Source organism: Salvia splendens, chromosome 10, assembly GCF_004379255.2.
Source record: "Salvia splendens isolate huo1 chromosome 10, SspV2, whole genome shotgun sequence".
NCBI classification, from domain to species: Eukaryota; Viridiplantae; Streptophyta; class Magnoliopsida; order Lamiales; family Lamiaceae; genus Salvia; species Salvia splendens.
In genome coordinates, this window is record NC_056041.1 from 14,250,011 (window position 1) to 14,276,480 (window position 26,470).

Sequence of the window (26,470 nt, forward strand, 5' to 3'; positions counted from 1 at the left end):
TCCCTAATTATTAGTACTACCTTCGTTCATAAAAAAATATTTTTACAGTGGATGAAATAGATTCGTTGAAATAATGTTAAATGGATAATTGATCTGATTACACTAGAAAAAAAACTTTGGAGACTAATAATAATGGATACTCCAAACTTGAAAAAATAAGGTTATTTTTCCAGAGGTAGTATTAAATAATCGAAAAGCCAAAAAAAATTTGAGATGGAGAAATGATTTAGAAAATAAGTAAGCCCCCGACAAGAGGGTTTCTGATGTGGGGAAAATTACAAATCAACTCATATAATAAGGAGGAAAGACAAATTATAAAGAGAGTTTCTGATGTGGATGGTTAGGATATTAGGGAAGCACTTTTTGATTAATAAAATTTTAAAAAAAATCGTGTTCCACCCTTTTTTTCATGGAATTTTTGGTCAAGTCGTATAAAAAAATAAATAATGCATATGCTTTATCTATAAGCATTGAGCCCACAAAAACCTCAGCTGCAAATCAAACAGATTCCCTCGAATCTTAAGCGTGGCAAAATTATAATGTTGCTTTCTACTTTTCTCATTCCTTTCGAATTCCGCTAAAAGCACAAGAATATGGACTACAATTTTGAAGTAATCATCTCACCACCAAAAAACACAAAAAATATTGGAATGGAATATTATAGTAATCAACTTGTTGTAATACTTTAATATAAATTTTTTTTGCTCTACATTCTTTTATTGTACTGGATAATGCTCAATATGTCGTTTTTTTGTTGCAAAAAGATTTTAAAAAATAAAAAAAAATACTCCTGCAATGAATCAATGATGCAACTTTAAACGTGATAAATCTCAGAGTCCTCGATTCCAAAGCTAAATCGATTAAGATTTTTGATAGCTTTCAATAAATTTGATTGGATTTAATCATTGTCAAAATCACACATATGAAACACGTCAAATGAATCTGATTCTCCCGTATTCAACGGAACAACTAACTAATTTCTTCAACAACAGAAGGAAAAAAAAACCCAAAATTAAAAGTTACTAATAAATTTCTTAATCACCCACCAAATTTGGGTAACATTACAAATTTGTAGATTAATCAAATATTACTATGAAAAATCTATTTTATAAATTTTTTATTCAAGGATTTTTTCTAAGTAGTCCTTTTTAAAGGCAAGACTTTTCAAGTGATCTCACTTCTAAATTTTAACAATATACCCAAAAATATGAGATAAACAAGCCCTGTGATCTTATATTAGTATGTTAGACCCAAAAGCATTGTATTTGTAACTTCTTTTAAGTTTTAACAATATACCAAAACAAAGATGATATACATAAATTTATAAGAAATTATCTGATTCATTGAATGTGCTCAAGAAAAAAAATATTCAAAACAAAGGGGGCAGAACAGAACAAAACAAAACAAAACAAAATAGGAGGAAAAAAAAACGGGCGAACCAAAATTATAGAAAACGATATAAGGAAACAAAACACAAAATATAATGTAGTATATACATCCTGTTAAAATTGATCCACTTTAAACTAACAGAATCAAGAAGATAATCTTTACTTAGACTGAGATGATTACAAAATATTATTGGTAATATAAATAATTTGAGCCTAAAAATAAGCAAATCTTTTTCATTCACTTTAAACTTTCAAAATCAAGAAGATTATCATTACGTAGACTGAGATAATTACAAAATATTATTGGTAATTTAAACAGGTTGAGCCTAAAAATAAGTAAATCTTTTTTCAGTGAGAAAATCTTGGTATTTTCTACAATGATATTATTAAAAAATAATAGAATAGGAGTACAATTATAAAACAAAATTCGACACAAAATACATGTATATACATATGTTTAAGTTGATTCAATTTTCAACTTTCAGAATCAAGAAGATTATCTTTACGTAGACTGAGATAATTACAAAATATTATTGGTAATAAATTAAATATTTTGAGCCTAAAAATAAGTAATCCTTTTTCAACGAGAAAAGAATATTAAACAAAAAATCGACTCAATAAAATCCCCTAAACCTATTCCACCACAGTTGGCTATTCAGCATAGCCCTTCCCAATCCCCTGTGCTCCTCTCATGGCCGCCAACGCAGCTTCCGCCGCCACGCGGTCCTACTCCGCCTTCCCAACCCCCTCCCCCACCCGCCTCTCACCATGCTCCACTCCGCTCTTCCTCAAAACCAACCAGAAACCCCTCCACATCACCCACTCCAAGAACCCAATTGCAGATATAATCTCAACCCATAAAAGTTCCACCAGTTCGGAAAACGTACCGTTTCTCGACGCAGATGACGACGATAAGCCGCGGGAGGAGTGCGGCGTGGTTGGAATCTACGGCGACCCGGAGGCCTCCCGCCTCTCCTACTTGGCCCTGCACGCGCTCCAGCACCGTGGTCAGGAGGGCGCCGGAATCGTCGCGGTTAACAACGGCGTTCTCCAATCCCTCACCGGCGTCGGTCTCGTCTCGGAGGTTTTTAACCAATCGAAACTCGATAAACTTCCCGGCGACATGGCGATAGGCCACGTCAGATACTCCACAGCTGGCTCCTCGATGCTAAAAAACGTCCAGCCGTTCGTCGCCGGCTACAGATACGGCTCTGTCGGCGTGGCGCACAATGGCAATTTGGTGAATTACCAATCACTGCGAGCGCAGCTGGAGGAGAACGGCTCAATTTTCAACACGAGCTCGGATACAGAGGCTGTTCTACATCTAATTGCGACTTCGAAGGCGAGGCCGTTTTTTCTCAGGATTGTGGATGCCTGCGAGAAGCTGGAGGGCGCTTACTCGATGGTGTTTGTGACGGAGGACAAATTGGTGGCCGTGCGCGATCCGTACGGCTTCCGGCCGCTGGTCATGGGGCGGCGGAGCAACGGCGCGGTGGTTTTCGCCTCCGAAACATGCGCGCTTGACCTGATCGACGCGACTTACGAGAGAGAGGTCTTCCCCGGCGAGGTTGTCGTCGTGGATAAGGACGGCGTGCAGTCGCTCTGCCTGATGCCGCATCCGCAGCCAAAATCGTGCATCTTCGAGCACATCTACTTCGCGCTCCCCAATTCCGTCGTATTCGGCCGCTCGGTGTACGAATCTCGCCGCGCTTTCGGAGAGATCCTGGCGACGGAGTCGCCTGTCGATTGTGACGTCGTGATCGCGGTGCCTGATTCCGGCGTAGTGGCGGCGCTCGGATACGCGGAGAAGGCTGGAGTTCCGTTCCAGCAAGGGCTGATACGGTCACACTACGTCGGCCGGACGTTCATCGAGCCGTCGCAGAAAATTAGGGATTTCGGTGTGAAATTGAAGCTCTCGCCAGTGAGAGCAGTGCTGGAGGGAAAGCGTGTGGTGGTGGTGGATGATTCCATCGTGAGAGGCACCACCTCCTCTAAAATCGTGAGATTGCTGAAAGAGTCGGGGGCGAAGGAGGTGCACATGAGGATCGCCAGCCCTCCGATCATCGCTTCGTGCTATTACGGCGTCGACACGCCGAGTTCTGAGGAACTGATCTCGAATAGGATGGACGTGGAGGAGATCAGGCAGTTCATCGGATCGGATTCACTGGCGTTTCTACCGATGGAGAAATTGCAGAAGCAGATGGGAGGCGATGCGCCGTCGTACTGCTACGCGTGCTTCTCCGGCAATTATCCGGTGCAGCCGACGGGGAAGGTGAAGAGAGTTGGGGATTTCGTCGACGATGGACTGAGCGGCAGCGTGGATGGCGGGTGGTTAAAGGAGAGTAGAAAGGGGGCCGGAGTGGATGTAGCGAAATTGGAGTGGAAGAAGGAGATCTTCAAATCATAGAATACGGATTAGAAATCATAATCCTTCAATTCGTCACAAACAATACTTATTAACTGTGTTTTTCCTTTTCTTTTAGTATTTGTTAGTATTTGATATTGTTTAGATCGTGTTTTGATTTAATTAATTTTTGGATATGGGACTTCAGTTTGAGCCAATATGCGAAAAGCAACTTCAGGGGCAACTTATAGAATAAATAAATGTGATTATTTAAAAAAGACACGTGTTTTACTATAAAACAATATTTGAAGTTGTATTTAATTCAACAGTTCAGAACATGAGAGAAAACCAATTACTATAAAAACAGTAGACAACATGAGAAGAAACTGAAGCAATTCAGTGTGTCAAGGGAGCTCAGCTCGTATCAACCATTTTCTGCTTTATCATACGCATTGGATTTGTGTTTGGGAGCAAAAGTGAAGCCAGGAGGCACCTTGCCAAGCAACATCTCCGTTAACCTAATCTGCACAATAAATGTTGCTTACAAGTTATAATCCATCAAAAAACCCTAACATTCACATCCAAATTCTTGTTTAGAACCGAATGTGGACATGACTCACTCAAATTTTGGAGTTACAAGAGGATTAAGCCAGGTTGAAATAACGTACCCAGTCAGCAGCTGAATCGGAGCCCATTAATGTCTCAAGATCATCACGTCCGAAATATGATGGTGCCCGCCAGTTTATCTTTGGGGGGATAACATCTAAGAGACCGACTGGTATATATCTGCAAGTGTAGCCCAGCCACTCCAGCAAGAAATGCCTCGTTGTCTCCACTCCTGCCATTTCAACGCCAAGGATGTTAGTTCAAACCTATTCTTGAATAACGTCTCCAAGTTTTGTTGAAATGTTGTGGTATTATTGAGAAAATGCTAACAAGTCTGAGATACTGGTCCAATGGAGTCAGTATTTGGCTTGGCTCGTTTACAGCCCCATTTGCATGTACCTTTTGAGTCAGAACCCCAATGTTCAAGGCCGAAACGTACATAATCCTTCAAAATGCTGAGCCGCTCTCCAGATGTAATGTCCCAGTGCCTCTGTTCCTTGATTTCGGTGAATATCCAAGGCTGTAGATATAGGGAGGCATCATTGAGAACAATCAAACAAAATATAAGCATAAGATTCTGAAACATGATGCTGAGATTTTAGATTGTGGGGATAATAAAAGAAAAGCTCACTACAAACCTTAACCAGTGCTCCTCGAGCAATCATACATGTAGACAGCTCAGGACAGTCGGACTTGTGAGCGTTCCAGTCCAAATATGAGTAAACATCACCGTTTCCAAGGACTTGCAAATTAGAAGGAGCTGCTCGTGCACACTGGTAGATGTATTCCCAATCAGCAAGCTTGTAATAGCGCTGTTGCCGTGTACGACCATGCACTGTTACTGCAGTGGTTCCCCAGTTTCCCATGTCTGCTATCAGAGAGTCAATACGATTCTTACCCTCGAAATAACCCGTCCGGACCTGGAGATGCAGATGTTACCATAGAGATAACTATGTAATCAGTGTTATACTTATATGCATAGATAATGCAAGCATGATAAAAGAGACTAGTGAGACTTGATTCCTCCAATCTAATATTAAATGAAATAAATCTATGAGACCCGTATTGCAAGTACCTTGAGAGTCAGTGGTGTAGAGACTGCTTTAGAGGAAGCCTCTACCATACTTTTCACTCGCATTGGTTTCGTGAGGAGGGCAGATCCGGCACCCTTGTTGACAACAATATCGATTGGACATCCCATGTTAATATCGATGAAGTCCAGTGTGCAATTATCATCTATAAGTTCGACAGTTCTAGCAACAGTATCTGGAAACGCCCCACAGATTTGAACACCAAATAAATTCTCTGAAGAATGCCGCCTCAGTAAAGCCCATTCCGAAGCTTGGCCCTGTACAATTTTCAAAATCACACTGTCAAAATGAGTATAAACTTCATCAGGTGTGCATGAGTACACCCCACTTTCAATAATGCATCATAATAATGCTCTCACAACAACAGAACTTTTATATACTGAGAATTTGATTAAACAATAAGCAGAACGAATTTAAGTAGTTTTACAAGAATCCAACCTATGAATACTTACAAGAAGAATAAATTTTAAGAGAAACATGTAGGATAAAAACAAAGGATATCACATGTGATCAAGTTCTGTATAGCACAGCACATAAAACATATCCCACACTGAAAGTAGCACCCTGATAGGAACAAATTAGCTTATCATAAGTGGACTAAAAAGGAGCCTCAGATAATGTAAGTGGATTAAGATTCTTCTATATGGATGAACTTCTCCTATGATAGAAACAAATTAGCTTTTCAGTACTGAAACATAACTATGACCAACCTGTAAAAGACTGGTGCACATTGCCATCTCTCCACATGTAATATCAACACCAAGACCCTTGCAAACCCGGCGAAACGGCAGATTTCCAACTGTAGTCAGCGGAGCAAGATAAAGCTTATCCCTAAAGTCAATTATTTTCTTTTCCCGCGGGTGTAACTTTAGGCATTTATCATTGTCTTCCACAATGTTTTCGACAACACTTTCTGGTTCACTCTGTTTGCACCTCTCGCACACATCTTTCTCGTGGATAATCACACCTACCACAGCAAACCAAATAAACTAAAACATCTGAATCACAAAACATAAAATGGGGAGCAGCATAAATCATTCTATGACTAATCACCATCAGTTGTTGCATCACAGGCTTCATCAGTTGAGCATTTTGTCTTCTTCGACCGCCTAACCTCATCAGCCACGCCGGACTTGTAGACGATATCTTCTTCCAAAACTTCTGCAGAATCTTCTCTGCAACAACCATTCCCATTAGAGCCATTGGTTTCATCATCATTGTCATTGCCACTGGGCTTTGCCTTTTTTCCCTGTACCTGCAGCCAAAATTTCAATATCAATCCCTATGCAAACATAGTGAAAACTTGAACACCAAAAACCACCACATTCATTCAGAGCAATAAAGTGTTTTCCTCACCTGAAGGCCAAGAAGCTTGAGCGCAGCATCTGCCTTGGGAAATTTCATCCTATTTTTCCACAAAAGCCTCTGAACATCCTTGGTCAATACATTCATTTCACTTTTTTTCTTATCTACATTAGCAGAGGTGGCAACTTCGCCATTATCAGCCTTATGAGTGCCACCAAATCAACATGCCAGACCGTAAGGGCACGGCCCCGTGTTGCTCAGGAAAGGGCAAACGCCTTCCAAATCAGCAGGTTTCTGCATTCATATCAATAAAATCTACTCCAATTACTATCCGCACACAGAATAAAAAATCGATATTAGCTCAATACAGATTCATCAATCCACCTGAGATTTGAATGCTTCCAAATCATGGCTGAAGCGGCAGTTTTCACTATACACGCACGAACTAACATTCCCGCTCTTGGCTACCGTAGGGCATATATGCAACGCAGATTTTTGCTCCTACATCTCCAGCAAACTTAGTGTGAATCAAACAAATTGAAGCAATTTCGTTTCACATAATCGAGTGAATTAACTAACCTGACGGCGGTCACGTTTCATTTGGCGCTTGGATTTCTTGTCCTTGAGTATTGGAGCTGGGGCGGCAGATTGCGGTGCTTCTTTATCGTCGGAATTATTATCGGCGCTCTTGTCGCAGTTCCTAGAGGGAGGCGGACGGAGGAATTCTCTCTTGACTGGAGCTATGGATTTAGCCACCAGCTCCGCGGCGGTCAACTGACAATGCGGCAGCGTCGGAGGGGCCTCAGTGGGCAGGACGCCGTTTGAGGTGTCATCGCGAGGTGACGGGTCTTCCATATTCGAGTCGGGTTTGACGAGGAAAGAGTAGGGTTTTGGTGGTGGAGGTTTATGGACTAGGGTTGGTTAACTTGAGCTTCCCCAATTCGTCAATCGTCAGTACCAATACGACGTCGCTAGGGCGAATACTTGTTACGTTATTTATTTTGGCTGGGGCTGGGATGGGAACAATGGGAAGGGAAGATAGCAAATAAGTAGGATTAAGGGGCATCAGCACCGGGGCACCCTAAGGCGCGCCTTATGGCACGCCACGTCATCAGTGTTATCCTCCTTCTCCCCACCTGCAGTGGGGCATCCTAAGGCCCGCCATAAGGCGCGCCACATCATCATTTTATTGTTTTGTTTAATTAATTTAAATGTTTTCAAATAACAAGTAACGAGTAAATAAAAAATGTCTAAATAACAAATGGCGACGCATTAATAAAAAAAGTTACACTAGGCATGCACAATCCGGCCCGGCCCGCCGGTTAACCGCTGGTTCGGGCCCGCCGGTTCATGAACCGGAACCGGGCCCGGAACCGGCGGGTTGAACCGGCTGAAGGGTCGGAGGGTCATAAGGGCCGGTTCAAGTTCGGGCATAACTTGAACCGTGAACCGGCGGTTCAAAACCGGCGGTTCGGCGGTTCGAACCGCCGGTTCAAAGGGTCGAACGGCTAGGGTTCGTAGGGGTTCGTAGGGGTTCAAAGTAGGGATAGGTATGAACCGGCGGTTCGCCGGTTTTGGGCGAAAACCGCCGGTTTTGGAGGAAAACCGCCGGTTTGAACAGGCGGTTCCGACCGGTTTCCGCCGGTTCCGGAAGCTTTTCAGGCGTAGGGGGCTAGGTGAGGTCAGAAACCGGCGGTTTGTGTCGGAAAACCGTGGACCAACCCGCCGGTTTTGAGGTTGAACCGCCGGTTCAGGCGGTAAACCGGCGGTTCGGCCGAAAATTTGAAAGTTTGAAATTTGAATTTTTTTTTTTTTATTTCTTCCAATTTTACTCCTATAAATACCTCACTTCTCCTTCATATTTCCTTACCCCATTCTTGTGTTAACAAGGATTTCATTCTCAATCTCCATTTCTCTATTCTCTCATCATTCTCTCTAATTGCGCAAGTTTAATTCTACACTTTCTACTCACTACTATATTTGTTGTGCTCATAATTTACCACTTCTTTTATACTTCATACATATTTTATTCCAAGTCCATATTACTTTTCATTTATCAATATATTCAATATGTCTTCTTCTCGTGGTGGATCGGGACGTGGTGATCGGGGCAAGGGAATAGCCCAAGATCAAAGCACTACGCGTCCCTCAAAATCTCAACGACCTAGTCGTCGAGATGTTATGGACGAGGTTTCCCGATTGGCAGCCGAACGCATGCAAGTAAGTAATGAAAAATTTGTTTTCCAATTCACATGCACAAAATTTCATTAATTTTTTTTGCGTTCATACTTTTAACTTCTACGTACATAATATTTGTAGATGGAAGAAGATCATAGGACCGCCATGCTACTTGCTGAAATGCAACAAGGCGGGGGTAGGGGAGATGAGGAGTTCGACGTTACTATATCGTCGGACTCGGACAACAACGAGGATAGATCGCATTCTCGTATTCCTTCTAGCACCGACGGAAATGAGGAGATGCCTCCCCCTGCACCCACTAACACGGCAAAACCTTTGAAATCGGACATTTTTATCAAACACTACAAGAAGGTGGCGGTGGTGATTCCAAGTCCTCACGATCCGAACTCTCAAGAAGAGACTTCGGACTTTCATGTTTATTGCAACTATTGCGATAAAGTGTACAAATGGTCCGCCGGTGGTGGATATGGCACCCTCCGTCGCCATTTAGTGGCAAAGCATCCGGTAGAATGCGGCACTGCCTCTACCCAAAGCCAACTAAACTTCCAACCCGCCGGCGCCGGCTCGGGTTCGTCAGGTGCGCCTCTATTTAAATATGATAAAAAGAATTTTGATGATACAATGACTAGATGGGCGGCTATGAAGCATATGCCCTTTAATGTTTTTGATGACAAAAGTTTTGAGGTTACTATGCAAAGTGGGTTGAATGTAGCAATCAAAAGAATAGGTCGAATGACCGTGCAACGATCTACCGTTCGGCAGTGCTTGGAGAAAAAGGTAGAATTATCACGTTATTTAGTTAACATGGGCCACAGGGTGAACATTTGCTCAGATGTTTGGACGGATTGTTTTAACCGTCATTCATACATGGGTATTACGGTTCACTTTGTGGACAACAGTTGGACTTTGAACAAGCGTTTAATTGGTTTTAGAGAATTTGAAAGTCCACACACTGCACCAGAAATTGCTTCTTTGATTATACAAGTGTTGAATGAATTGGGATACGTAGGCACCTCAACTTAAATTTTTAATTTAAGTTGAGCTCAAGTCCTTTTTCTTTTATTTCTTTTTTTCCCATTAATTCCTACTTTAAAAATATGCAAATACAATTACATAATTGTATTTGTATATACTCTAGTCGATGAAGTATATTTCTCTATACGGCTAAATGAGGGAAACTTTTGACAATTCTACTATAATTGTTGATTGTTAGACGAAACTCAACATTTAAAGTTGAATTGCTAAAGGTGTCCTTAATTTAGTTATGTAGAAAGATCTTCTTCGCCGGTTAAGAGTATATATATAATACACTTATACGTTTAAGAACTTCAACGTCGTTTCTTGTCATTTGTAATTAGTTCTTCACTAGTAGTCTCATTTGTATTTAAATTTTGTTTAAGACTTCAAGACCGCCATATGTTTTCAATTTGTAATTGTTGTAACTTGTAACGTGTAATTTGTAAACATGCAATTTCAATAAAATTGCAACTTTAGACGTATTTTTTTCAATTTTATTTACTCACATTGCATACAAAAGCAAACTTGAAAAGTGTAATGTAATTTGATTAAAATTGAAAAGTTGAAAAATGCAAAAAAAAAAAAAAAAAATCGTCAACCCGCCGGTTCGGGCCCGGAACCGGCGGTTCGAGCCGAAAACCGGCGGTTTTGAACCGGCGCGTAACCCGCCGGTTTTTTGAACCTGAACCGGAACCGCCGGGAGCTAGGCGGGCCGGTTCAGGTTCGCGGATTTTCCGACCCTTGACCCGCCGGTTCGGGCCCGGAACCGGCGGGTTCCGACCCTTGTGCAAGCCTAAGTTACACCATTCAACTTACAAAAAAAACAACTAAGTCGGTGCAATTCCCAACTTCCGACGCAGCTCATCGATTAACGCCCGGAGATATTCGGCTTCGTCGGGGTCGGTACACTTCTTGAGGGCCTTGTGCGTCTGCAATAACGTCCTCGCCATCAACGTTGTTGCCAACGACTCAAACGCGGTGGCCGTCTGGGTCGGGAGCGTTTCCGGGAACGGAGATGGGTTTGCACCGGTCGAGGATGAGGACGCGACCGCCTTCCCCTTGGCCTTCGCAGCCTTGACGCCGGGAGGACGCCGGTGTGCCGGAACTCCCTTCATCCACGTACGTCCGGTTGAGGTCAATCGGGTGATTGCCGCTGCCGCTGCTCGTGTAATCACCAGTTTTGGTGGTCTTCGTCCTCTTCGGCGCACCAGTGTGCAGAATTCCACCTTGGAACTTCTGCTTGTCCCTCAAGAGCGCCCAGATGGCCTCGTGCTTGAAGTCGCCGTACATCGACCGGTGCGACAACAGCTCTTTAGCGCGCACGGCCCTCAAGCTCTCGTCGCTCCCCTGTGCCCGCGTGGACTTCTCGAACTCCGTCGCGTACAAGTTCACTTGCTTCTTCACTTAATCACAGTGCTTGCGGAGTTGCTCACGTTTGCGCTTGTACGCGGTCGGCGGCTTGGCCTCATTGTAGAGGCCGGCGATGCGCTCCCAGTACGCGCCCTGCCTCTGGTTGTTCGCGAAAATCGGGTCTTCCGATATATCTACCCAACACCGGGCCAAAATGAGGGTTTCGTCATCGGTGTAGTTCGTACGGCCGGGGGCGTACTCATCGCAATTTCCGGGAGGCGGCAACTTCTGCGCCCGCTGCCGGTTCCGCTTCTTTTTGGCTGGGACGGAAGCGGTCGCGGCGGGTTCGGGATTGGGATCGGAAGACGGCTCCATGTCAGACAACCCGTACGATTCCGTACTGAAATCGGGATCGTACTGGGTGTCGGCGTCGAACGAACGATATTCGCCGGGTTCTGTACCAGGCCAACTCGCCTCTCCGCTAAACATAGGACTATTGGGACTTGAATCTATTTCGTAGTAATTATGTAAATGTAAGTTTCGAAACTGAAATCGTGAAATGAAATTACAAATGAACTCTATTTATAAAAAAACGAAACCGCGTGCCATCGTCCGCGTCGATCGTCCGCGTAGCCCACAGTGGGCCGGACGATGGTGCGGACGATGGCCTATCGTCAGCGGCCATCGTCCGCGTAGACCGCAATGGGGCGGACGATGGCGCGGACGATGGGCATCGTCCGCCCTATACTCCGCGCCCTTAGTATAGGGCGCGACGATCGTCCGCGGCCTATGTCACGCACCCGCAATGGGGCGGACGATGCGCGCCATCGGGCGTGCCATCGTCCGCCCCATTGCGGATGGCCTAAGGGAGTATTAGTATTTGGTTACAATCTGTAGTAGAGTTAAGGTAGATTTTACTCTAAATTATAATTGTTATAATTGGAATTTATATCAATAAAATTGTAATTTTTATTCTTATTGTTTGATTTTTATTTATGTGCCTTTTATAGATTAATAAAAATTAAAAAGAAAAAAAAATAACCGACGGTTTTGAACTGGCAATTTTTTGGACTGGAACCGCCGAACACCTTGCCGAGCCAGTTCAGATTCAAGGTTTTGTAGAACCGTGAACCGCCGGTTCCGATTGGATCCGTCATTTTTGAACCTTATCATATAATTATTGTATACTCATGGTCCGTCAACTCATTCTACTCCTATTTTATTTAACATTGATAATACATTAAGTGAATTTCGAGGTGTGATCCGTTGCTAACTTTCTTACATTGTCAAGTCTGCTAATTCATTAATGTAGTGTATTAAAAATGTCAACACGATAATATTGAAATATCAATATAAACTTGGTTGATATTTTAATACAATGTGTTAGCATTGATATTTAAAATGTCAACGCAATATATGAACATGTCGACACAAATTTGTGTTGATATTTTAATGTGATTATGTTAACATTTTCGAGAAAAATTAGCTTTATAACGCACTCAACTGAATTTCATATTATACTAATTTTTTACACCTATTTTCCTTTTAGTATTTCATAGAATATGTGCTACATAGATTGGAAATGGGAACTCTATTCCCATTTCAATTTTTTTTTTATATTTTTTCTCTAATTTGTTTTGTTGCTGTTATTTTTAGTGATTTTTTAGGGATGGCTAGGATATTGGTGGGATGTTGTTAGACTATTGTAGGATTAGGGCATTGGCTATACTATGGAAAGAGCATGATGATATGGTGGTAGGAGTTTTTGACTGGGCTATTAGTGAGCTATTACTAGGACAATCTCTTGCCCATTCGGTTAACTATACAAAATTATCATGGATATAGTCTAGGATAGACTCAAATGGACTTTGTCTAGGATTAATTAGTTGGAGGGGGTAAGGTTTAATGGTTGGTCATGACTCATGAGATTAGGAAGAAAAGGAGGCTGCTCAGATGGCCGAGACGGGCCCAGATCTACAGTTGTGGGCCGAGATTTGGCTGAAATAGTAAATCGAACGGATGATTATAGGAGAAGATAGGAGTAGTCTTGGAAACCGAACAGGTACTAAGATTAATGCTAAGAAATACAGATGAACAAGTTAATTGAACTTCAAAATTGAATATAGAAAAAATAGAATTAAATATGTAAAATAAGACATTTATTGGTTTAGGAGTCTGGAGAGAGCAGTTGAGTTGGTTAGGAGTGGGTTTTTTTTTACCGTATTCACGTATCAGCTGATATAATGGGTGCTATCAATTTGGAACTTTACATTGCGTTTTTAGGTATCTTCCTAATTTTATTCGGATCTCCTGTCGCAGACTTGGCTTCATCTGTGTTTCACCAAAAAAATAGTCCACCCCATATCTTTTTCTCTGTACAAATCTCAATTCACAACGCGTATTGACTAGTGCAACACGTTTACTTGAGAGTTGACGCTCAGAATTGTAATCAAATTCCAACTCCGATCATCTATCTTTCTTCCCAAAGTAAATTTACATGCAATTCTGAATGCACCGTCTCGTGATTCTCTGCTTCCTACTGTTCAATTTTACAATTACAGGTGGTGATCGTATTTCTATCAACTGCGGCGGAGGTGCAGCTGTGAGCGGCCAAAAATGGGGCGGAGACGCTGCCACGAAAGGCTCATCAAAGGCATCAACTGTCACGGGAGAGCTGATCACAGCCGTCGATCCAGTTCCCTACGTCACCGCGCGCATCTCTCGCTCCCAATTTTCCTACTCTTTTCACCTCGTTTCAGGTCAGAAATTTATCCGCCTTCACTTCAATCCCGCTCACTACCATGGCTTCCATACCTACACTGATTTCTTCACCGTTGAAGCGGGACCTTTCACCCTACTTGCTAATTTCAGTGCTTCCATAACTGCTCGTGCTCTCTCTCTCAATATCCTTGTTAAGGAATTCTGCATAATTGTACATCAAAATCAACCCCTTAATATAGTTTTCTCTCCCGAACCTAGCCAATCCAAGTATAATTATGCATTCATTAATGGAATTGAGATTATATCAGTGCCTCCCACCATTTCTTACTGTCATGGTGGAGATAGTGGAGTTGATGTGCTTGGAGAAAAGTCTGTCATCTATATTAACAATGCTACTGCACTTGAGAGGGTTTACCATCAAAATATGAAGTTGGGGACTGCCTCGTTTGGCCATGATATGTTTGGGATATGGGCATCGATTCTTCAAGGAAATGGAAACAAGGCTAGTGATCTCGTTTGGAGCGTGTCGGTTGATGTGGGATTTAGGTATTTGGTCAGGGTTCATTTGGCTGAGATAGGAATTAAAATGGACTTCGTGCTTATGATTGAAAACATGGTTGCCTTGACTAGTGTTGATATGCTCCAACAATCGGGGAATCAAAGTGTTCTTTGGTATAACTATATAGTGATGGTGCAAGGGAAGAAAAGTGAGTCTAAGCATGGAATCTCGATTTCTCTGCATTCTCAACATGAATTAGTGGATAGACAAGGCCCAATTGAAGGATTTGAAGTCTTCAAGTTAAGCAACCATGACCTCAGTCTTGCTAGTCCCAGTCCTCTGCTTCCACCAGGAGACTCACCATCATACTCTATCCCTACTCTACTCAACTCTCTTCTTGGTCGAAAAAATGCTATTGCAACTGTGGTCTTTACTAAGATTTCTCTGGTAATCATCATTGTCCACCTGCTCCAAAAAATGTGGGCAACTGACTTTTTGGAAGAGGAAAAAGAGCCATCTGCTGGGGCAAAGCAATCATGCCGTCGCTTTTCACTAGCTGCGATTCGATCGGCAACAGACAACTTCCACAGCAGAAATTTCATTGGAAGGGGTGGATTTGGGAATGTCCACAAAGGGCTCATAGATAATCGGCGAGAGATTGTAGCTGTAAAGCGATTAAAACAACACTCCAGTATTGGAGAGCAACAATTTTGGACAGAGGTTGAAATGCTTTCTGAGCTTCGACATGTGAATTTAGTTTCTCTCATCGGATACTGCTGTGAGCAAAAGGAAATGATTCTTGTTTACGAGTATATGCCCAACGGGACACTTGCTGACCATCTATACAAACTAGCTAAGAAAAACAATGAATTTTATCACCTCTCTTGGAAGCAACGACTTAAGATCTGCATTGGAGCTGGTCGAGCTCTAGATTATCTTCACACAGGCCATGGGATCATACACCGAGATGTGAAATCTTCAAACATTCTGCTTGATGAGAATTTTGTTGCTAAAATATCAGATTTTGGCTTGGCTAAGACTGGATTTGGCAGCGACTCTCGGATCCAAAATAGCACACTAGTTAGAGGCACACGAGGATATTTGGACCCAAATTACTGTGTAACTCATAAACCAACAAAAAATAGCGACACATATTCTTTTGGTGTGGTGTTGCTGGAAGTGTTGTGTGGGAGAAGAGCACTGGAGCGATGTGATGAAGAAGATAAGTGTTGTCTGGCTACATGGGCTATAGATATCATCAGTAAGGGACAGGCTGATCATATTGTACTTCCAAGTCTAATAAGGGAAGTATCACCAGATAGCCTAAAGACGTTTGTGAAGGTTGCTAAAAGATGCCTGCACGATGAACCCAAAAAACGGCCAGCGATAGGGCATGCTGTTATGAAACTTGAGCTTGCACTTGAGCAGCAGGAGAAGGCAGAAGCTCTTGATTCAAATGAGAGGACTGGCATTGAAAAATTGTTTTCATCAACTGATAAATATCACGAGGACAATGTGAATTTCATGGCACCAAATGAGAAAACAAATATTGTTGATGCCGGGCCTCAGATGGAGAATGTGACATCCTCGGCTCCCAATGCCATGCCACATTCAGATGATGATGGAACCATTTTATCAAGTAGTCGGATACCAATGACGAATGTGAAAACTGTTACATTTCTTCCCAATGAACAAATTAACAGCACTATGATCAATTCTGGAAGACAAGGAGGAAGAAAATCCATGATACTTCGCATATCAAGAAAACTTTGGCCTTGGGATGCATTTTGGAAGACCAAGAAACCCTCAAACAAAATGGACTTAGCAGGCACCTCAGTATCAGGTATGTTTTGGTACCTTGATGGATGTTTTTTTTGGTTCCAATATGGACTTATTCGCTGGTATAACTGGATTGCTTGCCATGCATTTTTCTGACTGTATATTTTGCAGCACCGATATTACATAGGACCAGCACCATTACAATGGATGGCAATACTGAGAGAAGTGATGGGGTGATTTCAAGTCCAGCAGTGGAGTCATCAAATGAAATAGAAGAGCATATGCGGGTTATGGATAATTTTAGTAAGGGACAAGTTGATTATATTGTGGCTCCAACTCTGAGAGGGGAAATCTCACCAGATAGCCTGAGGACGTTTGTCAACAGTGCAGAAAGATGGCTCCGTGATGAACCAAAAAACCGGCCAACAACCATACACATTGTAACAAAAATTGAGCTTGCACTTCAACAGAAGGAGATGGCAGACTCTTCGCCACCAAAAGACAAAATTAGTGTTGAAGGTGGCTCTTCATCCACTGGTACATCTCAGAGGGCGAACACAAAATTTTTTGAACCAAATGATAAAATAAATGTTGCCAATGATGTAAATCCAAGCCCAGCAGGGCAGGTGTCTTCAGCTACTGGTACATCTCAGCAGAAGAAAGTGGAATTTAAGAAAACAAATGTTGAAGATGATGCATGTCCCGGTCCGGTAAGGCAGGTGTCTTCATCCAATGGTGCATCTCTGAAGGAAAACATGAAACTTTTTGGAGCAAATAAGAAAATAAATGTTGCTGATGATGCAAGTCCCAGTCAGGCAGGACAGGTGCCTTCAGCTACTGATAATACATCTCAGCAGTTTAACGAGTTTTTTTATAAGAGGATGAAAGATGCGAACCCCAGTCCGGCAGGGCAGGTGCCTTCATCTACTGGTACTTCTCATAATGCGAACATGGAACTGCTTGGACTAAATAAGAAAGTAAATGTTGCCGACGATGGGAGTTTTAGTGTGATTGCCCAGCCCAATTTGAGGGTTTTCAGCTTCGCGGAACTCAAAGTCGCAACTCGCAATTTCAGAGCTGATTTGGTGCTGGGAGAAGGAGGTTTTGGCATGGTTTACAAGGGGTGTCTGGGTGACAGAGCCGCTGCCAAAAAAGCCTTCGTTGCTGTCAAGAAGTTGAGTTCTGAAAGCATGCAAGGGTTTCAAGAGTGGCAGGTACTAACAGTAGAATTTTTTTCACCTCCTCTTCTTTGCTCAACTTAAATTGAGGTAGTATGAGACTGAGAATGGCTGCTGTGTACCTTAACTTACAGTCTGAGGTGAACTTCCTTGGAAGACTCTCTCATCCCAATCTAGTGAAGCTGTTGGGCTACTGCCATGAGGATGAACAACTACTTCTTGTCTATGAATACATAGCCAACGGCAGCCTGGAAAACCATCTTTTTAGTAGTAAGGGATTAATTCATTTCATTTGCTACAATCATACCTTGTCATCTTAATTCACTTGGACATACACATTCTCTCATGCAATTAGTGCTAGATAGTTTACTAACTGAACTTTTCTTGGTTAGAGTCACGTGTTCAGCCGCTTCCGTGGCACATTAGGCTTAAGATATTGACTGGAGTAGCTCGTGGCATGGCGTTCTTGCATGCATCAAAAGAAGCAGTTATCTATAGGGACTTCAAGACAGCTAACATATTGCTTGACGAAGTAAGTTATTTCATTCACTTTCCAGTTTAACAACCAATAGCTTGCTCTGATGTATTGAATCGTTTATCTGCAGTCATACGAAGCTAAGCTATCTGACTTTGGGTTAGCGAGGCCGGGTCCAACAGATGGTCATTCCCATGTCTCGACACGGGTTATGGGAACGCAGGGTTATGCTGCTCCCGAATATATTGCCACAGGTAAACATGGCCAACTCGCATATCCCAACAGAGCTTGTGATCACATTATAATGAGTTGGTTACTTCTGCAGGGCACTTGTATGTGAAGAGTGATGTATATGGGTTCGGTGTGGTGTTACTGGAAATGATGACAGGGCTGCGAGCACTCGACAATAGACGTCCATCTGGACAACAGAGTCTGGTTGAGTGGATAAAACCCTATTTATCCAAGTGGAAGAAGTTAAAAGAAATTATTGATGCCCGTTTAGAGGGAGGATATCATAAAAAATCAGTACTACTACAATTAGCTACGGTTGCCTTAGGTTGCCTTGAAGCGGATCCCAAAAAAAGACCCTCTATGGAAGAGATATTCCACACACTGGGAAAAATTTATGCTACCAACAACACACCTACACAAACTAGTAAGAATCGCTTCTTCTCAAGATAGCTTATTACTCACTTTGGTCAGGTGGCCAGTATTGAAGCACAGACCGTAACAATTTACTGTTTGAGTTCATCCCCTGTATCTTCCTTTTTTTATACAGTTTGTACATTAGCTCCACCTATAGAGGTTTGGATGTTCATGTCGGAGAAAATTTGACTGTGAATTCAAATCATGTGTGAAAAGTAAGATTTAGAATTGTTGTGCAAAGTGTTGGTGAATTGGTTGGACACCTATGAAATGAAAAGCAAACAAAGGTGTGGTTGGGCACTTTTATCCAACAGGGAAAAAGTTAAAAGGAAATGATTGATATCCTAAGAAATCATCACGACAATCAGGTAAGGCTGTCTTACAATGGCTCCCTCAACGCAATGCAGGAAAATAGATAGTCCACACACTGGTAAGAATGGATTTTGGCTCTCAATTCGTATATATGTACTGTAGTGTAGTAAATAGAGTAGAGTGGATTTATCTTCATGGTATAATTATGGTTTCATTATGGAAGTAAGATAATATCAGTCCCTCCCACCATCTCTTACCGTCACAGCACGTGCTTGGCTAAATGACACTATAATTTAAACAAAGAAAATCCAAGTGCAGGCTGCATTGGTTGGTGCTTAAAATTAAACACAAGGCAAGCTCAAATACGAACAAAAAACATGGGACTAAACGACTATTGAGGCGCATGGCGCGACATGATTGGGATCTAATAAGCGAATGCTATTTTCACTAGAAAAATGCTGATGAATATGTAGAGATAGTAGTAGTAGCAAAGGTAACCACTGATGCTGCACCATCAAAAGCTAGGTCTGCAATGCAGAGTGTTTTGGGATGTTCGTCTACTGGTTTGAATCGCTATTTGCTGGTGTGTTTGCACTCGATTGCTGCATTTGAAGCATTTTGAGTTGAGTTTGCTGGAACATCTGGGGGTCTGATTGAGAGCTGCTGAAACTATTCTCCACTTAGTCCAGCCATTGCAAGAGTGAGAGCTAATGAGCCAGTTTCGATGTGAAAATGTAGAGAGACGATAGCAAAAGGAATGTGGGAGAAGTAACAACATGTGAAACTGGCTTCCTCTTGAATTACTAGTGAAAGACATTCATGTAGTACAATTCAAAGCAGCGCAGTGAAGGTGTCCTATCTGTATATAAGTGCTAGTGCTATAGATGGTAATGGTTTTGTAATGCAAACCAGGCCTACACCATGATTGCTTAATGGTGTAAGTTATATTTCAAAGCTAAGCTATCTGAGTTTGGGCTAGCGAAGTTGGGTCCAACAATCGGTCATTCCCATGTAATAACACGGATATGCTGCCACTGGTAAAAATGGGCGAACTCGCAGCATAGATTGTGATGAGATAGTAATGAGTTGGCTATTGCAATTTACAGTGCATGTTTCTGTGAAGAGTGATGGAATATGGATTCGGTGTGGAGTGGTATTAGTGGAAATGCAGAGAGGGATGGACGACTGGTTGAGTGGATGGATGAAATCGTAAGTTGAGGAAATTAAAAGAAATAAGTGATGCCAGTCTAGAGGGACGAGATCAGTACTACAATTAGCTAAGGTTGGATCCATTCCCACCCTCTATGGAGGAGATAGTCCACACACTGGAACAAATTTGAGACGCCTGCACAAACCCGTAAGAATCGGTTCTTCTCATGAGAGAGCCTAGAGTATTAGAACTTGGTCAGTTGGTCGGTGAGAGTTTAAAGCATCAACTATGCCCATTTGAGGCTTCAATTTCACCCAATCTGCCTCCTTTTACCAGATTCCAGTTAGAATTGGTGTGCATTATTGAACAGATGAATACTAAAATTTTGAATTGGTCGGATAAAAAGTGGACATATATCAATTCGACGCGATTCAATTCGTTATTCAATCCGTTCATCGCGATTCAAATCAATCATCGTGATTCAAATCAATGGATTCAATTATGAGGTCGGACGAAGATTATTTCGATTCCGATTCATCAGCTTCGGGCGAGGAAGCTGAGACTTCTAAAGGTAATCATTATTCGTTCAATTCTATAACAATTACTTCACTCTTGTTCAATTCTATAACAATTCCTACTATTTATTAATATACAATATTTTCGTGTATGGTGATTATGAAAACCGTAGTTTTTGTGATTAGATTTATAGTTGTTTCACTTATGTTAAGTGATTATGAAAATCGTATGGTCTTTGTATTATGTTTACATGGTTAGATTTACAGTTGTTTTGCAAATAAGAGTGAAGTGAAATCAGAATAAGAGTGATGTGTTTTGTGAACAAGAGTGATGTGTTTTGTGAACAAGAGTGATGTGTTTTGTTAACATGAGTGATGTGTTTTGTGAACAAGAGTGATGCCCTCAGAATAAGAGTGATGTGTTTACATCACTCTTATTCTGATTTTACTTCACTCTTGTTCACAAAACACTTCACTCTTGTTCAGAAAATACTTCACTCTTGTTCACAAAACACATCACTCTTATTCTGATTTTACTTCACTCTTGTTCACAAAACACATCACTCTTATTCTGATTTTACTTCACTCTTGTTCAGAAAACACTTCACTCTTGTTCACAAACCACTTCACTCTTATTCTCATTTTACTTCACTCTTGTTCACAAACCACTTCACTCTTATTCTCATTTTACTTCACTCTTGTTCACAAAACACTTCACTCTTGTTCACAAAACACTTCACTCTTGTCAGTAACATCAAAGCATTATGAAGAATATGGGAAAACCAATAACATAGATGTGGAAAAAATGATTGTAAACTTCAAGCGTTCATGAACTATTGTAGAAAACTTCATCAGTGAATTAACAAGTACTTATTTTACATTAATATCTTGTTTACTATTTAATTCACTGTTGTGTTTTGTAAACCACTAAATGATGTGTTTCGTGAAGAAGAGTGAAGTAAAATCAGAATAAGAGTGAAGTGTTTTCTGAACAAGAGTGAAGTAAAATCAAAATAAGAGTGATGTGTTTTGCAAATAATAGTGAAGTAAAATCAGAATAAGAAAGAAGTGTTTTGTGAACAAGAGTGAAGTGTTTTGTGAACAAGAGTGAAGTGTTTTGTGAACAAGAGTGAAGTAAAATGAGAATAAGAGTGATGTGTTTTGTAAACAAGAGTGAAGTAAAATCAGAATAAGAGTGATGTGTATTGTGAACAAGAGTGAAGTCTTTTTCTGAACAAGAGTGCAGTAATCTCATTATTAGAGTGCTGTGTTTTTTACAGTGGTTTGCGTACCAAAATGCCCAGATGAATTGAAACCAAAAATTGGACAAAGTTTCATGACCCTTGATCGTGCATTGGACTTCTACAATAATTATGCTCGATATGTTGGATTTGACACCCGTAAAAAGGGATCGAAAAAGGAAAAAGATGTCACTACTTGGATTTACGTGGTGTGTAGCCGAGAAGGTACAAAGCAAAGAAACAGTAAACAATCTGAGGTGAAACGAAAGCGTTCTTCTATTAAGTGCTATTGTAATGCTAAAGTGTCTTGGAAGTATATTATGGGTGTTGGTTATGTTATACAAAGTTTCGTTGAAGACCATAATCATGAGATGGTTGAGGAACGCCATAAGCGTTTTATGAATTTGAACCGTAATTTGGATTTAGTCCATCAGAAATTCATCCTCGATTGTGCTAATGCAAATATTGGTCCAACTTTAAGTTTTAGCTTACTTAAAGAAGTGCTTGGTGGATTAGATTATGTAGGGTGTACTGTTTTAGAAGTGCGCAACTATAGACGTGACCTTAGAGCTTATGTAGAAGGAGCTGATGCACAAATGTTATTGAATGAGTTGCGAAGGAAGAAGGAGTTGTGTAGTGCATTTACATATGAGTATGAGGTCAACTCAAAGGATAGGATGACACGATTGTTTTGGTGTGATCCTACTGCCAGAAGAAACTACCATTTGTATGGAGATATTGTTTCGTTTGATACGACATACTCCACAAACAGGTATGTGCACACTAATTACTCTTTTGTTAAATTGTTTTCTGAAATCATAACATGAGTGATGTGTTTCTGAAAAAGAGTGAAGTGTTTTGTGAACAAGAGTGAAGTGTTTTCTTAACAAGAGTAATGTGTTTTGTGAAAAAGAGTGATGTATTTTTCTGCATGCTTATATTGATGTGTTTTCTGAAATCATAACAAGAGTGAAGTGTTTTGTGAAAAAGAGTGAAGTATTGTCTGAACAAGAGTGACGTGTTTTGTGAAAAAGAGTGATGTATTTTTCTGCATGCTTATATTGATGTGTTTTCTGAAATCATAACAAGAGTGAAGTGTTTTGTGAAAAAGAGTGAAGTATTGACTGAACAAGAGTGACGTATTTTGTGAAAAAGAGTGATGTGTTTTCTGCATGCTTATAGTGAATTGTTTTTCATTTCAGATACTGTATGATATTTGCTCCTTTTACGGGCAAGGATAATCATGGTCGCCCTGTGACATTTGCTGCTGGCCTTTTGTCCAAGGAAAATGCCAACTCCTTTTCATGGTTATTTAACCAATTTGTAAAGTGTATGGGTGTGGCTCCCAAACTCATTGTAACCGACCAAGACTTAGGAATGAAAGTTGCTGTTGAGGAGGTCCTTGTCAATACAAGACACAGGTGGTGTATGTGGCACGTTATGAATAAAGTTGCTGACAAATTGCCAAAGAACATGCTTGGTAGTGAACAATTAAAGAAGGAACTGAATGCATGTGTATGGTCAGAGTTGATAGAACCTGATGCATTTGAGGAAACTTGGCATGCTATAATGGAAAGATATGGGCTGACCAATAATGTCTGGTTTTCATCAATGTTTGCATCCAGAAAATTTTGGGTTCCAGCCTTTTTCCGTGATTTTTCGATGAGTTCGTTGATAAAGACAACTTCTATATCTGAATCACAGAATAACTTCTTCAAAAGGTACTCAAAGTCTCGGGCTAACCTTATGCAATTTTATATGAACTATAATCATGCTCTGGAGACTCAAAGAAGTAATAGTGCAAAGCTTGAATACTATGATTCAACAAAAGTACCTATTTTGCGAACAGGATTGGAAATCGAGAAACATGCATCGACGATATATAGTGGTAGTGCTTATACTGAAATTCAAGAAGAGATAGTATATGCATGTTTCTCTTTGTCTTGTGCAACTCTAGGAGTGTCTACCAATACAGATATTGAAGTATATGACATAAAGGACAAGGATTCAAACTCATGGACAGTGACTTACTCCATTGGTGATGACACCTATTTGTGTGGATGCAAAAAATTTGAAAGACTTGGTCTATTGTGCAGCCATACATTTTGTGTGTTGAAACATAATTTTGTTAAGTTGATACCCGAGAAGTTGCATGGAGGAAGATGGTTGAAGTCACAGTTTGTGAAGCCAATACATGGAGGTTTTTGTGATGATCAAGAAATACACCTTGCTGTGGACAAGAAGAAGATTGCATTTAAAAACTTGTACGGATTATTCATTGAAACAGCACAAAGCATTGAAGGGAACATTGATCAAATCAATGCATTCGCTGCAATTATTGAAGAAGGTAGGAAGCAGCTTCTTGGCGAAGATGTTGTTCTGTCTTCCACACAGAAGAGAGCAATGATTGAGAACTTCTATGGCTCACATGTCCCGAACAATATTGAAGTTCATCCTCCTGAGGTTGTTAGTACAAAGGGAAGTGGAAGTAGGAAGAAATCGAAGAGGGAGTCAGCAATAAAGTTAGCAATGAAACCAGGCCGAAAGTGTGGAAACTGTCATGAGATTGGACACCATGATTCTAGGAACTGCAAAAAGGTTAATGAGAAGTCAAATCAGAGGCAATGAGGATTTGTATAGAAATAGTTCACATTGTAGTATTTTTAGAGTACTAATGATTCATTTTATTACACTTTTGAGTGAATTTTATCTCAATGCGAATTTTTAGAGTACTAATGCTCAAGTGCCAGTAAGTTCATCACTCTTGTTCACAGAACGCATCACTCTTACTGTCATTTTACTTCACTCTTGTTCACAAAACACATCACTCTTACTTTGATTTTACTTCACTCTTGTTCACAAAACACATCACTCTTACTCTGATTTTACTTCACTCTTGTTCACAAAACACATCACTCTTACTCTGATTTTACTTCACTCTTGTTCACAAAACACATCACTCTTACTTTGATTTTACTTCACTCTTGTTCATTAAACACCTCACTCTTACTCTGATTTTACTTCACTCTTGTTCACAAACGCATCACTCTTACTGTCATTTTACTTTAGTCTTGTTCACAAACGCATCACTCTTACTGTCATTTTACTTCACTCTAGTTCACAAGACACATCACTCTTACTCTGATTTTACTTCACTCGTGTTCACAAAACACATCACTCTTATTCTGATTTTGTTACACTCTTGTTCACAAAACACATCACTCTTATTCTGATTTTACTTCACTCTTCTTCACGAAAGACTTCACTCTTATTCTGAGTTTACTTCACTCTTCTTCACGAAACACATCATTTAGTGGTTTACAAAACACAACAGTGAATTAAATAGTAAACAAGATATTAATGTAAAATAAGTACTTGTTAATTCACTTATGAAGTTTTCTATAATAGTTCATGAACGCTTGAAGTTTACAATCATTTTTTCCACATCTATGTTATTGGTTTTCCCATATTCTTCATAATGCTTTGATGTTACTGACAACATATTCAGTGACTGATGGTTTTTTTCCGACAATAATAATGCGCTGCAATACTTTGCTCTCAGTCTTTGGAGTATTCCTTTGCTTCTTGTAGTTAATCCACACTTCCAATCTTGTTCGCGCTCACCATGATAACATTCCAAATGTCGCATCAAAAAAACTCCGCAATCTTCTGCATTTGATGTTGTTCTCCAAGGCATTTTGAGCCTTATTATACTCACATCCTTTATTGATTTGGTTTGGTTGTGATGCCCCATTTTTGTCAAATAATGACAAAAATATAATTTCTGCAATATATCATCATGAATATCAGATGTAGTTCACTATAAAGAGAACTATAATTCATTGTAATCACAAAAATACTGCACTGTATATCGTGTATACTTACCACATTTTCAGGTATGCCACCATATTTGACTGTTATGTCCACATCGTCAGCATTCTTTGAATTGTCAATCAGCACTATACTGTTAGTACTAAATCTGAAGCATATGGTATAGTAATGTTCCGCAGCACAAATTGGAAAGAACACCTACATAGATAATAATAATAATTTCAGAATAAAAACAACTAGAGAATATAATAAAGAATCAATTGTGTTCAGTATTTACCAAATCTACGTCGGCCCATTTGAAATACGGAATTTGTTCAACCTCAGTTTGTAAATTGTCACAGAATCTATCAATTATGGTCATGAGGTCGACCCCATCAGGCCGGTGAACAACTGTATACAGCTGAAAAATGAGACAAGTTAAATCTGGATTGAAATAATTCACTTTGTTTTACTTCACCCTTGTTCACAAAACACATCACTCTTACTTTGATTTTACTTCACTCTTGTTCACAAAACACTTCACTCGTAAATCTAACCATGTAAACATAATACAAAGGCCATACGGTTTTCATAATCACTTAAAATCAATGAAACAACTATAAATCTTACCACAGAAACTGCGGTTTTCATAATCACAATACTGTTCAAAATTTATTCTATTCTTACCATTGGGTATGTTGTGAAAAAGAGGCGCCTCGATGAAGATAGGGACCTGTATTCTTCCATGTTATTTAAATAAGAAGCCCATGCACTTATCACACCCACTTCTATTAGCGTATGTGGCAACAGTGAACAGAATTCTCTTTTTGTTACCATTATGACAT

At 40.6% G+C, this 26,470-nt stretch overlaps 4 protein-coding genes across 4 annotated transcripts; 3 read left to right on the forward strand and 1 right to left on the reverse strand.

Moving 5' to 3' along the window:
* The first annotated feature begins 1,578 nt into the window (after positions 1-1,578).
* LOC121752041 (amidophosphoribosyltransferase, chloroplastic-like) lies at positions 1,579-3,897 on the forward strand. Its single transcript, XM_042146920.1, has one exon. The coding sequence runs from the start codon at positions 2,080-2,082 to the stop codon at positions 3,793-3,795; it is 1,716 nt and encodes a 571-aa protein (XP_042002854.1). The 5' UTR covers positions 1,579-2,079; the 3' UTR covers positions 3,796-3,897.
* Positions 3,898-3,998: 101 nt separating this feature from the next.
* LOC121752042 (tRNA-dihydrouridine(47) synthase [NAD(P)(+)]-like) lies at positions 3,999-7,734 on the reverse strand. The gene is made up of 10 exons (XM_042146921.1): positions 7,314-7,734; positions 7,119-7,235; positions 6,786-7,028; positions 6,483-6,684; positions 6,140-6,396; positions 5,414-5,686; positions 4,977-5,258; positions 4,738-4,858; positions 4,401-4,570; positions 3,999-4,255 (listed from the first exon to the last, which is right to left on the reverse strand). The coding sequence occupies exons 3-10, from the start codon at positions 6,879-6,881 to the stop codon at positions 4,157-4,159; spliced, it is 1,500 nt and encodes a 499-aa protein (XP_042002855.1). The 5' UTR covers positions 6,882-7,028; positions 7,119-7,235; positions 7,314-7,734; the 3' UTR covers positions 3,999-4,156.
* Positions 7,735-13,594: 5,860 nt separating this feature from the next.
* On the forward strand, positions 13,595-18,837 carry LOC121751178 (receptor-like protein kinase FERONIA). Its single transcript, XM_042145895.1, has 6 exons — positions 13,595-16,363; positions 16,471-17,513; positions 17,612-17,747; positions 17,870-18,009; positions 18,083-18,206; positions 18,278-18,837. The coding sequence occupies exons 1-6, from the start codon at positions 13,810-13,812 to the stop codon at positions 18,631-18,633; spliced, it is 4,353 nt and encodes a 1,450-aa protein (XP_042001829.1). The 5' UTR covers positions 13,595-13,809; the 3' UTR covers positions 18,634-18,837.
* Positions 18,838-18,980: 143 nt separating this feature from the next.
* Positions 18,981-24,443, forward strand: LOC121752660 (protein FAR1-RELATED SEQUENCE 5-like). The gene is made up of 3 exons (XM_042147773.1): positions 18,981-20,630; positions 21,855-22,587; positions 23,018-24,443. The coding sequence occupies exons 1-3, from the start codon at positions 20,549-20,551 to the stop codon at positions 24,441-24,443; spliced, it is 2,241 nt and encodes a 746-aa protein (XP_042003707.1). The 5' UTR covers positions 18,981-20,548.
* Positions 24,444-26,470: the final 2,027 nt, after the last annotated feature.

What these genes read in the sequence shown, in the direction of transcription:
- LOC121752041 (XM_042146920.1), top strand. Translation starts at nt 2,080, where the DNA reads ATGGCCGCCAACGCAGCTTCCGCCGCCACGCGGTCCTACTCCGCCTTC.
- LOC121752042 (XM_042146921.1), bottom strand. Translation starts at nt 6,881, where the DNA reads ATGAATGTATTGACCAAGGATGTTCAGAGGCTTTTGTGGAAAAATAGG. An exon ending in CTACACCACTGACTCTCAAG is followed by an intron (nt 5,259 to 5,413) that starts GTACTTGCAATA and finishes CTGCATCTCCAG; the next exon opens with GTCCGGACGGGTTATTTCGA. An exon ending in CCGATTCAGCTGCTGACTGG is followed by an intron (nt 4,256 to 4,400) that starts GTACGTTATTTC and finishes TTTATTGTGCAG; the next exon opens with ATTAGGTTAACGGAGATGTT.
- LOC121751178 (XM_042145895.1), top strand. Translation starts at nt 13,810, where the DNA reads ATGCACCGTCTCGTGATTCTCTGCTTCCTACTGTTCAATTTTACAATT. An exon ending in AAGGGTTTCAAGAGTGGCAG is followed by an intron (nt 17,514 to 17,611) that starts GTACTAACAGTA and finishes CTTAACTTACAG; the next exon opens with TCTGAGGTGAACTTCCTTGG. An exon ending in CTAACATATTGCTTGACGAA is followed by an intron (nt 18,010 to 18,082) that starts GTAAGTTATTTC and finishes GTTTATCTGCAG; the next exon opens with TCATACGAAGCTAAGCTATC.
- LOC121752660 (XM_042147773.1), top strand. Translation starts at nt 20,549, where the DNA reads ATGGATTCAATTATGAGGTCGGACGAAGATTATTTCGATTCCGATTCA. An exon ending in GGAAGCTGAGACTTCTAAAG is followed by an intron (nt 20,631 to 21,854) that starts GTAATCATTATT and finishes TGTTTTTTACAG; the next exon opens with TGGTTTGCGTACCAAAATGC. An exon ending in ACGACATACTCCACAAACAG is followed by an intron (nt 22,588 to 23,017) that starts GTATGTGCACAC and finishes TTTTCATTTCAG; the next exon opens with ATACTGTATGATATTTGCTC.